This window comes from Lemur catta, chromosome 11 (assembly GCF_020740605.2).
Source record: "Lemur catta isolate mLemCat1 chromosome 11, mLemCat1.pri, whole genome shotgun sequence".
In the NCBI taxonomy this organism is placed as follows: Eukaryota; Metazoa; Chordata; class Mammalia; order Primates; family Lemuridae; genus Lemur; species Lemur catta.
Genome location: NC_059138.1, coordinates 62,643,738 through 62,659,376, shown reverse-complemented (window position 1 = coordinate 62,659,376; position 15,639 = coordinate 62,643,738). Strand labels below are relative to the sequence as shown.

Sequence of the window (15,639 nt, the reverse complement as noted above, 5' to 3'; positions counted from 1 at the left end):
CCTCTTTTTACCTAAGTCTTCACTGGTAAATGCTTTTGCATAAATTTACATTTCTAAACCTTAATTTTGTTTTTCAAAGACTGGCACATTAGCGCTTAGTTGGGCATTATTTTGTGTGTTCCTCTGTTACTTATGCATTAATTAGTTTTGTTTACCTGTGCATAATTTTTCTTAATTTCACAACAGTTGTTGTTTTTGTAATTGACAATGCAATTTACTGCATGTGTGGTTTCTGGCCCCCAAACAAGAATGTTAAGGTGGAAAGCACCAATCTTTTCATTTCAGATTGTTTAAAAAAGGATTGGTTGTAACTAATTTCCAATTAATTTGCAGTGGTTATGGAGGAAGAAAGCCAGTGCCCCTACTAATTAAAATTTAAAATATTCCAAAGTGTCATCTTCAGGTGTCTCTGGAATATATAATTTCCATTTTGGTTCATTGCTGGATCTGTAACACCCGTGAGCTTGACAGCTCTATTAATTTAAAGGCTCAGTAATACCTATTAGTACAAAACATGAAAAAAAATACCATTAATCATTTATTTTAATTTTGCAGCTCTGTCATTTTCTCAGTATGTTTTAAAATTATGATGACACCATAATGTGCACAAATCGACCTGGATGAAGGGGAAACGGATCGCACTACTTATGAAAGATTCTGAAGTTCATTGTTAGGGCTTAATTAATGCCAAACTGATTAGATTTGATTGCATTTTGCCACAAAAATATTTTAAAGTTTTTTTCTTGCCATAGTATTTTTTAAAAGTTATCCAAATATTGTGTTTAAATTACACTTACCTTTTTGTAGTTGTTCATGGTAATACATTCAATTGAAATACTATAAAATAAGCCTAAATTGTTCTTTTATTCTTTATTTTGAAGACTGAATTAATCTAGTTATTACTTTCAATTTCAAAAAATTAACTTCATTTCAGCTAACAGAAAATAATGTCTCTCATAGTCATATTCTTTGATAACAACTCCAAGCCTAAATTGGACGTGATGTCTAAAAATGCCTAAGGGCAAAAAATTAAATGAGAAATATGCCAAATATGTAACACTTTATGCATAGATATTGATATGATCTAAGACTGTAAATATGCTACAAGTGATAAAATTGTATGTACTTAACAGAATTTTGTCATTAGCTTTTAAGAGGACCAATATTCACACTTAATTCAAAACTGAATATCTTCCTCTAGAATGTGCAAAGTTAGAAGTAATCTCCTACTTGATGGGAATCATCAAACCTAATATACAGGTTTGATTTTTTCATGCAGTTAGAGATCTCTCTTCTGATGGATGCAAACTATAGAATCATAAGGCATAAGCCTGACTTTTCTCTCAAATTTGCCTTCTGATCTTACCTTATTTAGCTGTTTATTATCTCTGATTTTGTGTATTAAAATTAGAAAATAAAGCTAACATATTATAAGCTTTCATTAAAAAGCAACAATCTGTATTATTGAAAATTTTAAAGACCAAGTCTTCTTATCCACTAGTAGAGAACTAGTGTAATGTTTCATAGGGGTCTTCCCGGGATGCATTACCAAATTCAAATAAACATTTGAACTTATGTTTTCTTACTAAAAATAAACTGAATCTAATTTATAGTTTTTATTTACTTGAATATTCAGAATGCAGTTGCACATTTTTCAGTTGAGGAAACCTGAAAAATTCAAAGAATTTTAACAGATTACTTTGTGTCATCCTCATGACAATTTTGTGGGGTGAACAACATGGATATTATTAAACATGATTTTTAATCAATAAATACAAATTAAGAAGATACTATAACTATTTGTCCAGGCCAAGAGTACCAATGATTTATTTATTCATTCCTTCAATAACTTATTGAATTCCTTCTCCATGAAAGTGCTAAAATCTTGTCCTTGTGTTATAACAGAGAGAAAACAAAACAAAACAAAAAATGATCTCTGAACTCAGTGCAGGTATACATTACTCAAACAGTCACACAAATATAAAACTCCAATAATGATATAAGGTCTGTGAAAGGAGAGGTTCATGGTACTATGAACTGTGATATCATGTTACTGTGGTGCTTATGTACCACAAGAAGTTACACAGGGGGATTTGATCTCATTCCAGGAGGTCCTGGAAAGCTTTCAAAGGAACTTAAAATTGACCTAAAAACTGAAATATGAGGAAGATAGAACTAGGCACAAAGGAAGGAGCAATGTCCTATGCAGAGAAAACAGCACAGTGTGGGAAGGATCATGGTATGTACAAGGGTCAGAAAGAAGACACCACACTCCAATTCCACTCCTTTAGTTATTTTAAGGTATTCCTAACACAAAGAAATCATAAATGCCTGAGGTGATGGACACCCCAATTACCCTGATTAGATTAATTCACATTGTATGCCTGTATCAAAACATCACGTGTACCCTATAGAGATATACAATTATTGCATACCCATAATAATTAAAAAGAAAAAGAAGGCCGGGCGCGGTGGCTCACTCCTGTAATCCTAGCACTCTGGGAGGCCGAGGCGGGTGGATTGCTCGAGGTCAGGAGTTCAAGACCAGCCTCAGCAAGAGCGAGACCCCCGTCTCTACTAAAAATAGAAAGAAATTATCTGGCCAACTAAAATATATATATAGAAAAAAAATTAGCCGGGCATGGTGGCGCATGCCTGTAGTCCCAGCTACTGGGGAGGCTGAGGCAGTAGGATCACTTAAGCCCAGGAGTTTGAGGTTGCTGTGAGTTAGGCTGATGCCACGGCACTCACTCTAGCCCGGGCAACACAGCGAGACTGTCTCAAAAACAAAAAACAAAAAAAAATACTACCAGACAAAATCACTTACCCACAAAGAAAGACAGTAAGAAAGAAAGAGTTACCAAACAACCAGAAAACAAGCAACACAATGGCAGTAGTAAGTCTTTACTTATCAATCATAACACTGAATGTAATGAACTCAGTTCTCCAATAAAAAGAGACAAAAAAAAAAGAAAAGAAAAAGAAACAATGAATAAACAAATATTTGATGAATAGAAAAGGAAAAAAAAATAAAGAAGACACCACAAATGTGGAACAGAAAGAAGAAAGGTGTGAGGTGAGGCAGGTGAGTCAGTGGGAATCAGAGCAGCAGGACCTCGAAGACCACAGAAGAAATGTTTAGATTCAGTCTGAGTCATATGGAGCTAGAGAGAGGTTTAAGCAGGAGAGTGATGTGAGCAGATGTGTATGGTGACAAGATCATTCTGAGTGGGGAATGAGTTGGAGGGAGAGGCCATGACCAGTTAGGGGCTTGTAAAATTATTAGACAGTGGTAGTAAAGAGAAAAAAGTATCAACAGATACAGAAAATATTTGAGAGATAAAATTGATCAGATTGAGTAACAGATTATTTTGGGGAGGTAAGGAAAAGAAGGTATCGAGAATAATCCAGGTTTCTGGATCATTTTGAGCGATTGAATAAATGATACAACAATTCCTTGAAATAGGAGACTCTAGAAAACAATCAGGTAGTTTCCTTTCCATTCTAGTACTAGTTCAACAATATTCTCCTCCCTAATCAATGTCCTAAGCACATTGTTAGAAATGTCAATTATCATTACACCATGGACTGGCAATTTTGTTATGCATAGGAAAAACTGGACATCCATATCCAATTGGATTACCATGGTCTAGTTTAACATTGAGGGGAAAACCTTTCAAACCAGTGCTATGATGTTCCAAATAGCCAAGGTCTGAGTGTAGGAACTAAGCCATTACAGAAATTCTTTCTTATAAGACAGTGTGAGCTTATTGGACTCCACTGGTTAAACAAACAAAGAAAATCTATGCTCTTTGACAGTTGGTAAATCCCCACATGAATCTTTTTTCCTAATCTTTCCTTTGAGTAGAAGTGGAGTCTGACATGTGGCAGGAATGCTGCCAGGTGCTTCAGGGAGAAGGCAGATGGCCATAATATGACATTTCCCAATGCCACCAAGGAATCCAGAAAGCCTTGTTGTCTCAGATAGAAGAGGGGTTAGCAAAACATACTTTCCACTGAACTAAATGTAATTACACTAAAAATAATAAATAACATTTATTATGTACATATATGACATGCCTAGCCTCATTTGGTACTTGCAGTGGTCTTATAAGTTATCAACAGTTGTGTTCATTATATTCCTTTAGCAAACAGACACAGAGGCTCAAAAATGTGAGATTCTTTGGCCAGGGTTTATAGCTGGCCTGTGGCCAAGCTGGGAATCGAACCCTTGCCTCATGTCTGGAGTCCATGTCCTTAACCCCTTGCTAAATAAAAAAGACTGTATAGAAAAATTTATATGACATATTATTTATTAAGAAAAGTAAAACCACAAGTTGTGAATACTGTCTGGTTATAGGCAGAGAGAGGAATTTTTTTGTGTTGTTTTGTTTCATTTTGTTTTTGTTTTTTCATGTGACCAAAGATTTGGAGATGCCCTAGGAAAAGATAAACAGTTACTGGGTTAAAATTGTGAGTATAATTTCTTCATAGAGATGTGAAAGTAATAAAAATGCTTTTAAAATGTCTTTGACCTTCCCTGGCAACCAACTTAGAACCACAAAAATATTTTGGAAGGAGGAATAAAATTTATATGTTAAAAGAAGTTTCAAATCCAGGTATGAATATTTCCCCTGCGATGTGGCCGAATAATCCATCATTTTCACGAAGAAGTTTTCTCTTTTCCATACATATTTAAACTTCCTGCAGATTTCATCAGGAAGTAAACTTCTTAACCCCATTTTTTAAAGATTTTATTTTAAATCTTCGCAATGATTTCTCCGAATTTTATGTTAGATCAAAGATTTTTAACATTAAACTGGAATGAATTATCATTCCAGAAAATAATGGTTAGAATCATAAAAAATCTGGCAAAGGAATTTTAGAAAATTGTTATGTTTCATTGCTTTGCTTTTTTGGCAGTTATGGACCTGAAAAATTTAGCATGCACTTTATTCCCGCTGTCATATGGCTCAGCTACACACATGAATTCAAAATGGTTTCCATTATTGGAAGGAGACAATCTTATTCCAGAATCAAGCTAGGTAACTTATAATGTTCCAGATAGTTGCTAAATTAAGCTCTCTTCACAGATAGTTTATGGTGTTTATTTTGCTCTGAAAACCCCATTCATTTTTAAGGTAGCTGAATAAATTCAGTGATAAGAAATTCTTAAGAAGATGAAGCAGGGGGAAAAAAATTGGCTAGATACAGTAAGAATATTTAAAAAGGAAAATGCTACCTGCTGAGGTACTTTCTAAGAACCACAATATTATTGTGCCCACCCTGGTGTAAAGCATGAGAATCAATTAATGAGATTATTCGTTTGAGCCAAATGTGATCAGTTGGTATATTACCAAAATGGAGGCATGTTAGTATATATTCTAATTCAGAATTTTCACAGAATGAATTCTGAATGGTGGCACGTAGTATAGCAAAGATATGCCAAAGAAAATTATTTCCACTTTCATCCATCTTTTAGCTACTGACCCAATAAATCATGCCTTTAAATTAAAATTTCTTTCTTTCACCTTATGCCCCATAATTCTACATTTAATTTTCAACCTTTGACTGAATTATACCAAGGTTTAGCAAATTATGGCCCATGGGCCAAATCTGGTCACCTGCCTGTTTTTACGTATCTAAAGAGTTAAGAATGGTTTTCATATTTTTAAATGGTTGAAAAATGAAAAGAAGAGTAATATTTTATAATGTGAAAATTAGAATTTAGTTTTTGTACATAAAGCGTATTGGACCATGGCCACACCCATTTATTTACATACAGTCTAAGACTGCCTTTGCTCTACAAGGGCAATGTTGAATAGTTCAGAGACTGTAAGCCTAAAACATCTACTGTCTAGTCCTTTGCAAAAAATGCTTGCTAACCCCTGAATTATATGGATATCTACTTAGATATCCTGTAATATGTAGCCTTCAAATATAAATGTTTCTATATTTCAAATTAGGCTAAACAACTTAACAGCTTACATGACTTATGTGCAGTCCACATTGAAATACTGAGGCATGCCTAGCCCACATTTATGAAATTTGAAGGTTTCTTCCTAATTAATAAAAGAGGAATAGGCCACACTGAAGACTGACTGGAAATGTTTATATGATAGCACTTTTGTCTCGGTTTTTTCCTACCTCTCTGGCTATTTGTACTCATATTCTTTATAGGCTATCACTCTTCTGCTACACACTTAAATGTCACTATTCCCCAGTTGCAAAGTCTACCATCTGCTATTCATATTTGCCACACTGTCCTTCAGTAATTTCTTCTCAGTTGATGATATTATTAATGGCTCATCCAACTCAAATCTTTCTCAAGACCTGTTCTCCCTTCAGACTGAACATATCCTTCATATTGTCTCACCTAATACTGGGGGCACCAACTTCTTGGTTTCCACGCCTGCCAAAAATGCTTCTCTCTCTATAAAAAGCATCATTATGCATACAACAACTAAAACCAAAAACATGGACATAATACCGGAATCTTCCCCTTTTATCAATACCCCACACATCCAATCGACTGTTAATATCATGTTCTGTAAATTGTGCCTCCTCAATATCTCTCAGATCTGCCCCTACTCTGTTCCTATCAGCACCGCCCTAACTAAAGTCCCTTTCATTTCTTTTCTGGATTACTACCTTAATCTTCCATCTAATCTCTCTGTCTCTGTATGGCACCCAGCCCCTAATCAATGCTGTCAGAGTCAGAGTGATGTGACTAAAACTTGGGTTTAATTGTGCCACCGTCCTTCCACCGTTATATAAATGGAATTCATTTTTGTGCTCCCATTGCATCCTGAACATATCTCTGTAGCTTAACATGTATCACATTTTACTGTTGCATATTTGATAGCATCATTATACTTCAAGCACCTCAGTTAGGTTGAAAAAATGTCTATTCAACTTAGAATCCCCAGCACTAAACGGAAGTGAGTACATAATAGATTAATCATAAAAGTAATTGAAGTTGAGTAAATTAGGATATTTGTTTTTATTACTGCTTACTCTTATCCATATGTTTTGGGGGTGAGTACCAAAAGGTGCTTGTTATTCATTCATGTAGTCAGCCTTGCCCCTTAGGAAAGGAACTAAAATAACAAACAGACCAGGGCTTCTCAAATGTAAACATGTATACAAACCACCTGGGGTTCTTGTTGGAAAGCAGAATCTGATTCAGATGGTGTGGTGGGGGACTGGGAAATCTGTATTTCCAACAATGATGTCTGCACTCCTCGTCTGTGGATCACATTTGGAAAACCTAAAACACTTGAGTGCAAGAGAATTTTAAAAAATTATTTAACATTTGTACCAAAATAATATATGCACATTAAAACAAAGCAAAACAAAACAAAATGTATTGACTTGCAAGAAAAATAGCCATTCTCTGTGCCATCATTTCTATGTCACCAGTCTGCTCATCAGATGCAACCACTTTGACTCTTTGGCTGTTTCTTCCTATAGTTTACTCCACATTTGAAAGTATGCTTTGCTGTTATTTTTTGATATATTAGTATTAGGTATACTCTACTTACTTCATGCTATAGAAAGATAGTTTTTAACTCGCTCATATTAATTAATTTAATTCTCTTACTAATAGCTAACATTTACTGAGTGCTTTTTACATGCCAGGTAACATTGTAAGTATTTTGTGTACACTGAATCATTGATTTAGTCCTTGCAAGAAGCCAGTGAGACACTATATTAAAAGCTCTATAGTATTGATGAGGGAAATGAATCGCAGTAACTTGCCCAAAGTCACCAGATAGAAAATGGTGGACCCAGCCAGCCATTAAGCTCTTCTGCTGCTGAAAAGAATGATATAATAATTTTATTTAAATCAACAAAAACTATATATATATAATCATTAAGACCATAAAAATGTTATCAACTGTAGAGCTGAATACTGACCCACAATCACGTGTTCTTTCCTATAAAGCTTTTAGAGTTTCTTTCTCTCTTCTCTTTGCAAAGTGATCTTTATTGTAGTTCTCATTTTCCTCAAAAAAAAAAAAAAAAAAGAACAACAAAACAAAACAAAAAACCAGTCCACTCCACCATATCCATTTATCTGTTATCCTCACTCCTCTTCTTTATATGGCAGAAGCCCTTCCCTTCAGGTGTCTCTCTCTAGGTCTCTTGCAAATCTGTTCTCCTGAGTCTCAGTTGAATTCTGTTTTTTAAATCTCTTTCTTAGTTCGTTCATTTATTTTGCTAGAGAACACCCTAAATATGTTTTAAAGGGCATATAAGAGGTAAATTTTCTAGATTCTTTTGTGATTGAAAAGGTCTTCATTCTACCCTTGTATTTCATCAATACATTGTCTAAGTATAGAATTCTAGGATAAAATTAACTTTTCCTCTGAGGTTTGAAGGTGTTTCTCCATTGTCTTCTAGCACTAATGTTTTTGAAAAGCCTGATGCCATGCTGATTTTTATTTTTCTGTGAGTGACCTATTTTTCCTCTCTGATGATATTTAGAATCTTCTTTTTATCCCTGTGCTTTGACATTTTACAATAATGTTTGATTTGAGCTGGGCAGGACAGGGATAGAAATTTGATTGGCAAAAAAGAGAGGGAATGCTCTCTAGGGCAATAACTAGCACAAAGGTGCAGAGGTGGGAATTAGCATGGAGAGCTTGGGAGATTTGAGAGTCGTCGACTCTCAAACCCAGCTCTTGCACTTACTCACTTGAGGGGTGCTATGTAGGTTACAGAATTCATCTAAGTTTCTTTGTCCTCTAGTTTTAAATGAGGATGTTGACACCTACCTCCTAGGGTTGTTAGGAGGACAAAATTAGATATTATACAAATTAAATTATGAAAAAAGTATTCTTTCAATAGCAGGTATGAGAATTTCTTGAAGAGAATAAATCCACCTCTGTCAGATCTTATCAGAATGCTTTGATAAGCCCTTAGGGAAAGGGTGTTGAGTGAGTGTGTTCAGATAACATGAAGAAAATAAATACTACTTTTTATGACAAAGGCTTTTGGAAATACTGTATTTGATGCTAGAAGACAGGGAACCAGGAAAGAAATCACCAAGAAGCTGGGCCAAATACTGTCTAGAAAATTAATCAGGGAAGACCCATATCTCTTCCCTTTAATTTTAGTTGGGCTGAAGAAGGTCTTTGGAGAGAACACAAATGTCTAATGGGAATAAACATCATTTGCTGTGTGTCATGAGACATAAATCCCCTCTCCTTCTATCCCTTTTATGAAATCATACTTCAGCTTCACACTCTTCAACATTAATTTTTTTTTATAGGAGTGGGCTTTTGTTGAGTGAAATTCAAACAGGTGAATGAAATATGTAGCATTCTAAATAATGTGTGTAAAGCACTTGGCAAAATAAGTCTTGTTACTTTTTATTCTTGCTGATATTCTTAACATTACAATTATGAGGTGGAATTATCACATTATGTAACCTTAACAATGAAATAGAAACAAGAAAACTATGCTTTGTAATCCTTGATCTGGTTATTGGTTTCTATGTGTGCGTCCTTATTACATATTGAATAATTGTGAAACTGAACCTAAATTTTTTCATGTTTATATTTTTAGATGTGGCCCATCTTAATTTGAAATAGGAAGACAAAAATAGAAAGAGTCATGGGCAGAAGTGCCTATTTCTGCCACATTGCTTTCCAGAGGAGTGGGTGATAAATAGAAATTAAGGGTTTTGATAGGAGGATACCATTCTGTTGCTGACAATATTTATCTTGCATTTTTTTCTATCTTGTTTTTTTTCTTAAATTTCAAAATATTATGGTACAAATGTTTTGGTTACATGGATTGCTTTTGTACAGCTTGAGTCAAAGTATAAGTGTGCCCATCACCCAGATAGTGAACCTTGTACCTGTTAAGTATACACCCATCCCCTCCTCCCCCTCCCATCTGCTTGATTTCCATTGAGTTTTACTTTCTTATATGCTCATGAGTGCTGATCAGTTAGTTCCAACTTAATAGTGAGTATACGTAGTGTTTGTTTTTTCATTCTTATGATACCTCACTTAGGAGAATGGTCTCTAGTTCCATCCAGATTGTTACAAAAGGTATTAATTCAACATTTTTTTTTATGGCTGAGTAGTACTCCATGGTATGCACATGCCACATTTTATTAATCCACTCATGAATTGATGAGCACTTGGGTTGATTCCACATCTTTGTAACTGTGAATTGTGCTGCTCTAAACATTCGAGTACAAGTGTCTTTTTGGTAAAATGACTTTTTTCCTTTGGGTAAATACCCAGTAGTGGGATTGCTGGATCATATGGTAGGTCTACTTTTAGTTCTTTGAGGAATCTCCAAACTGTTTTCCATAGAGGTCATACTAGTTTGCATTCCCACCAACAGTGTATAAGTGTTCCTTTCTCTCTGTATCCATGCCAGCATCTGTTGTTTCAGGACTTTTTGTTAAAAGCCATCCTCACTGGAGTTAAGTTATATATCATTGTGTTTTTGATTTTGCATTTCCCCAATAATTAGAGACTTTGAGCATTTTTTCATATGTTTATTGGTCATTAGTCTATCTTCTTTTGAAAGCTTGTGTTCATGTCTTTTGCCCTCTTTTTAATAGAGTTGTTTGATTTTTTCTTGCTGATTTGCTTGAGTTCTTCATAGATTCTAGTTATTAGCCTTTTATCAGATGTATAGCGTGCAAATATTTTCTCCCATTCTGTAGGTTGTCTATTTGCTCTGTTGATTTTGGCTATGCAGAACAGACTAATGGACAGAATAGAGAACCCAACTATAAAACCATACTCTTATTGTCATCTGACCTTTGACAAAGCAGACAACAATATACACTGGGGAAAATAAGCCCTATTCAATAAATGGTGCTGGGAAAATTGGATAGCCACATGTAGAAGATTGAAACAGGATCCTTACCTCTCACATCTCACAAAAATTAATTCAAGATGGATAACAGACTTAAACCAAAGACATGAAACTAAGAATTCTAGAAGAAAATCTTGGAAAAACTCTTCTAGATATTGGCCTACACACGGAATTTATGAAGAAGACCCCAATGGCAATCACAGCCACAACAAAAATTAATAAATGGGGCTTGATTAAATTATCTTGCTTTTTTTTTTTTTTAAGCAATGCTCTTCTACCTTTATGTAGCCATTCCAGTTTCTAGAAGCCCCATAACCATTGTTTATGAATGCCCACAATTTTCTTTCAAACAATCTCAGACTCTCCTAGAAAATAAACAATCAAAATCATGTTTCAAAATGCCTTGCTCATATCTGGTGCTCAATAAATATTTGATGTATTAAGAAACAACTAACAGCAAAGGCAATTTATGTAACCCAAGTGTTTGTACCCCCATAATACTCTAAAATAAAAAATATAAAAAAGATTATTTTAAAAGATGCAAAAACTATTCATTACTTGCAATCTTAATTTCCAAACAAGACAGAATAAAATCTAATAAAAATTTGCAATTATAATAATTATATGTTTTCTAATTTTAATAATACAGTCGTTTGAATAAATTATGAAAAATAGATAAGCCAAAAAAAGTTAAAATCACCCTTAATCTTACTGCCAAATAATAACTGTCCTTAACATTTATAAGCTTACTGTTCTAGTCTATTTTCTATTTTAAAATAGACATATGTATATGGTGTCTATAACTTGAATCATAGTATGTGTATTGTTTTATAAGATTCATTTCATTAAAATATGTTATGAAGATTAAAAAAGAAAAAAGAAACAACTAAGAAGTAACTACCTGACTCCTACAGATGGGAACACTTAAAGAGAGCCCAATATTTGGTTCATGTCCTCAGATTGCTGAAACTTGCTATATGCTAAAATCTTTCTGGATAAATTAGAAAATAATAATAATAAAAATATGAAAGTGTCAAATGTGTACAAAACAGGCATCTGAGTCATTTTTATAGGTCTTTCATGGCCCCCTTAACCAGGGTTTCCCTTCATGAGCAATCTGAGCCTGAGGTTGTACTCGAGTCTCTACAGCTTCCCACAGCCTACACCTAGAATGTCTATGACTACAACACCAACCACCCACCCAGCTTGGAACTATTCTCATTTGTAATGGAGTAGTTTTCCTTCTGCCCAAATATACAAACACATGTAATTATCCAATGAGATAATGTATGCACAGAGCCTGGATGCATAACAGACACTTCATGAATACTCGTTTCCTCCATGTTATCTCCTCTGACCAAGAGGAAAATATAACTAACTGTTTCTGATTTTTGTAATAAAAAGGATGTGGATTTCATTTTTTACAGAACTAAAATTAGATTAAAGAAAGAATTGTGTACTTTGACCATAGGAGTGATTAAACAACCAACAAGATAGGTTATAGATAATTTTAAAAATAGTACTGGCCATTATTCTGCTTAGAAACTGAAAACCAGAACTGTGTATTAGTCAGTAACATAGATTAAAGGTCCCATTGTATCAAGAGCACTGAATGAGATACTGTGCTATTTTCCAAAGGAATAAGAACATGTAATTACTTTCAAAAAAGAATTTCAGTATAAGCGTAGTCACAATCAAACAAAATTCAAATATCTTAAAAAACACAAAGAATGTCTAAATCAAAGTTATGTAACATTTTAACTATACTTTGTCATAAATTGATGTTAACTTTATATAAGTGACTAGAAAGATACATTTCCTCTAAAGTCTGAGTAACTATTTGATAATGATAATCTAATTTTCCAAAATGCCCTAATACTATTACACCCTCTAAAGGATTTAGTCCAGCAATTATGAATCAGAAATCTCTACCTTCTTATTTTAGCTACTAATGTTGTATTTGAATCTGAGGTTATCATGTAAGAAATATTAATACATGATACCTGCTTCCCCAGGTACTCATTTAAAGATGACATTGTATGTAAAATGATTTATTTTCATTTTTAGTGTTAAAAAATAGTATCTTTTACTTACTCTTCTATTTCAGCATCTATAATACTATTGAACATGCTTGTCCAATTTCTCTTTACTGCTAGAGTATAATTTGGGGGGCGGGGGACAGAGATTGTGCATTGTCTATTTATTCAAAGTTCCTGTACAGTGTCTGAAGCATGGTAGGGGCTGAATAATTTTGTGAAAGGAATAAATGATGAATGATACAGTATTAAATCTTGTCTAAAGCTAGGATTTCAGAGGAGTTTAAAAATCAATGGCAATAAGGTACAATATAATCTAAAGTTGAATTGGTGAGAGAGAAAATCTGGTAGAGATCATTTTCAATCTACATAAATAGGTGCATCATAGGATTTTAACTGTCTGGCTATCAATTCCCCAGTTCTCATAAGATTAAAAAAAATAAAATAAAGTCGGATATTCATAGTTTGGAGCTGGTTTAGCCTACTGGCCTTTTACAGATGCAATTTATTTTTGCACTAGAAAGAACACTGAATCTTTCCAGAATAACCTTATTCCAACAAACTTAAATAAAGTTGTAAATTCTTTCAAGGTTTTTCCACATAACTTCTGTCTTTCTAGACTACGAAGAAAATTTCCATTTCCCAAAAGCCCCACTGACGATTTTAATGATCCTGTTCATGTGACATACATTTTTTTTTCGTTGCATTGCTATTAGTGAATGACAAGTGAAGGATATTCATTTTAACTTGAAAATGTCAGGTATGCACTTTAAGAGATATATTTTTTGCAGCTTTTAATGAGGTAGTGTTTCTTTTTGAAAGAAATACTCATCTCTGATGCGAATGCTGTGCAGGTGACAACTGATATTTAATAAGCGATGGCTCTTGTATTAGTAGCAGTTCACTAAAGAAAATGTCTCAGATTGCTTTTGAAAAACTCTTAGCGTCACTAGCCCAAAGGCAAGATGTGACCTTTTTATTACATAATGAGAATCATTTATTATCTTACAATGTATCTTAAAGTCACAGACAAAATGCCACTTTGATAATTGCTTTCAATTAGCTTTGAGCATAGCATATATTCATAAAATGTCTTCTCTAATTTAGAGTTGAATTAGAGAAAATTGCAGACATAATCTACTTTAAGGTTGTCTCATTTAAGGTGATTCGTAGTTTTATATCAAAGAAATCAAAACGAGTAGCTTTAGAACAGTCTCTCAAAATGTTTTAAGCAGGCTTTTCAATATTTGATTCTATTCTATTGCCAATTAATTAACAAATTAGAAAGCTAGTTCATCATTTCTGACCTTTTATGCACATTAACTTTTGACTTTCATTCCTAATGATTGTTTTGAAATTAAGCCTTGCAGTTCGTGCTGAAAGAGAGAAACAATCTGATTAGCAAGATAAATAAGGCTTGCCTGGATACCTGGGCTGTAACTGGGACTCTGAATACTGTGATGGTGCATCCTTTCCTACCTTCAATAAATAATGCATAACTAATGGTTGAGAAATCATACTCGATAATTATGTAGCCTAAATAAAGAGTTTTGTGTGTTACTACAAGTGAAGTTAGAGGCAACATGATCTTTAAAATGTGACTTCATTTTTATTTTTGTTAGTATCCTGAGCATTGTGAAATATGATTATTTAAATGCATATCCTTATCTCCCTTAAAAATGTTTTTGAACTCATGAAAACTCTGAAAGTACATTTTACACTCGTGGCATTTCAGTAACTCAGGAGATATTATTAACCTTAACAGAGATTCTCAGAAATCGATATTGCATCTGAAGATTACTCTACTCTCTTTTTTTCTAGATAAAAATTACACACAAGAACCAGGCTCCAATGCTGATGGGACCTCCTCCAAAAACCGGGTTATTCTGCTCTCTCGTCAAAAGGACAAGAAACCGAAGCAAGGAATAGTTCTGTATCGTTTTGTTCTTAGAAATCTAAATAGCATAATTGGGCCATGGAACACTTATGCTGGAAATCTTTGAACCATTTCAAGTCTCCTGCTCATGCAAAATTATAGAATTGGTTTAACAGTTTTTGTTACTAAGCTAATGTAAAATTCAGCTATTAGAAAATTTATTGTCTCAGTTTTTATAGGAATCTTTGCATGAAGAAAGCAGAAGTTTACATGAAGTGATATTGCATATTTTTGTTGCATGCATTCCCATTGATTTTTATGTCTCCAACCCATCTCCTCCCCAATTTCCATTTACTACCCTGTGAGAAAAACTTATGAAACATGAAAAAGGAAATACCATGGGAAATGTGATTCTCAGTTTGATTCCAATTATTACTAAGCACTAATCAGTAATGCTACAATGACCATAATTGCAGATTGCTATACTTTTCCCTTTTAATCAGTGTATCAATGACCTTTGACCTGTGACTTGAAGAGAAACTTTTAATTCAAATGTTTTATTACATAGTTGTCTACGTACGATACCTTGCTATATATAAATAGTTTTTCTTCAACATCTTAACTCTTCTGATTGAAATTTGAAATATCAGGTATAAAGTTATCTTGTGCTGAAAAATAGAAAGTAGTTTTTATTTTGTTTAGCTTTGGTTTTAATTCCAGAAATAAGTGAAAACATGTTACTTGGCAGTGAAGTGTGGTAATATGACAAGCCTTATTCCTTTCAGCATGAGACTCTAGGAGAGAATTCATAATCACACCAGTAACCAAATAGATATTTTAAACCATGTGCCTAATTAATGTGTTTCCCACCAAAGATTC

At 33.8% G+C, this 15,639-nt stretch overlaps 1 protein-coding gene across 6 annotated transcripts in view; it reads left to right on the top strand.

Annotated features, from left to right (window-relative positions):
- DGKB (diacylglycerol kinase beta) overlaps positions 1 to 15,361 on the top strand; it is a 643,035-nt gene extending 627,674 nt beyond the window's left edge. For 5 of the 6 annotated variants that reach the window (XM_045565377.1, XM_045565376.1, XM_045565379.1 and 2 more), the window contains one exon: positions 14,706 to 14,813. In XM_045565377.1, the coding sequence (XP_045421333.1) occupies positions 14,706 to 14,813 (108 nt within the window). Of the gene's footprint in view, positions 1 to 14,705 lie in introns of all 6 variants that reach the window. The other variant, XM_045565381.1, reaches the window with a different exon arrangement.
- Positions 15,362 to 15,639: the final 278 nt, after the last annotated feature.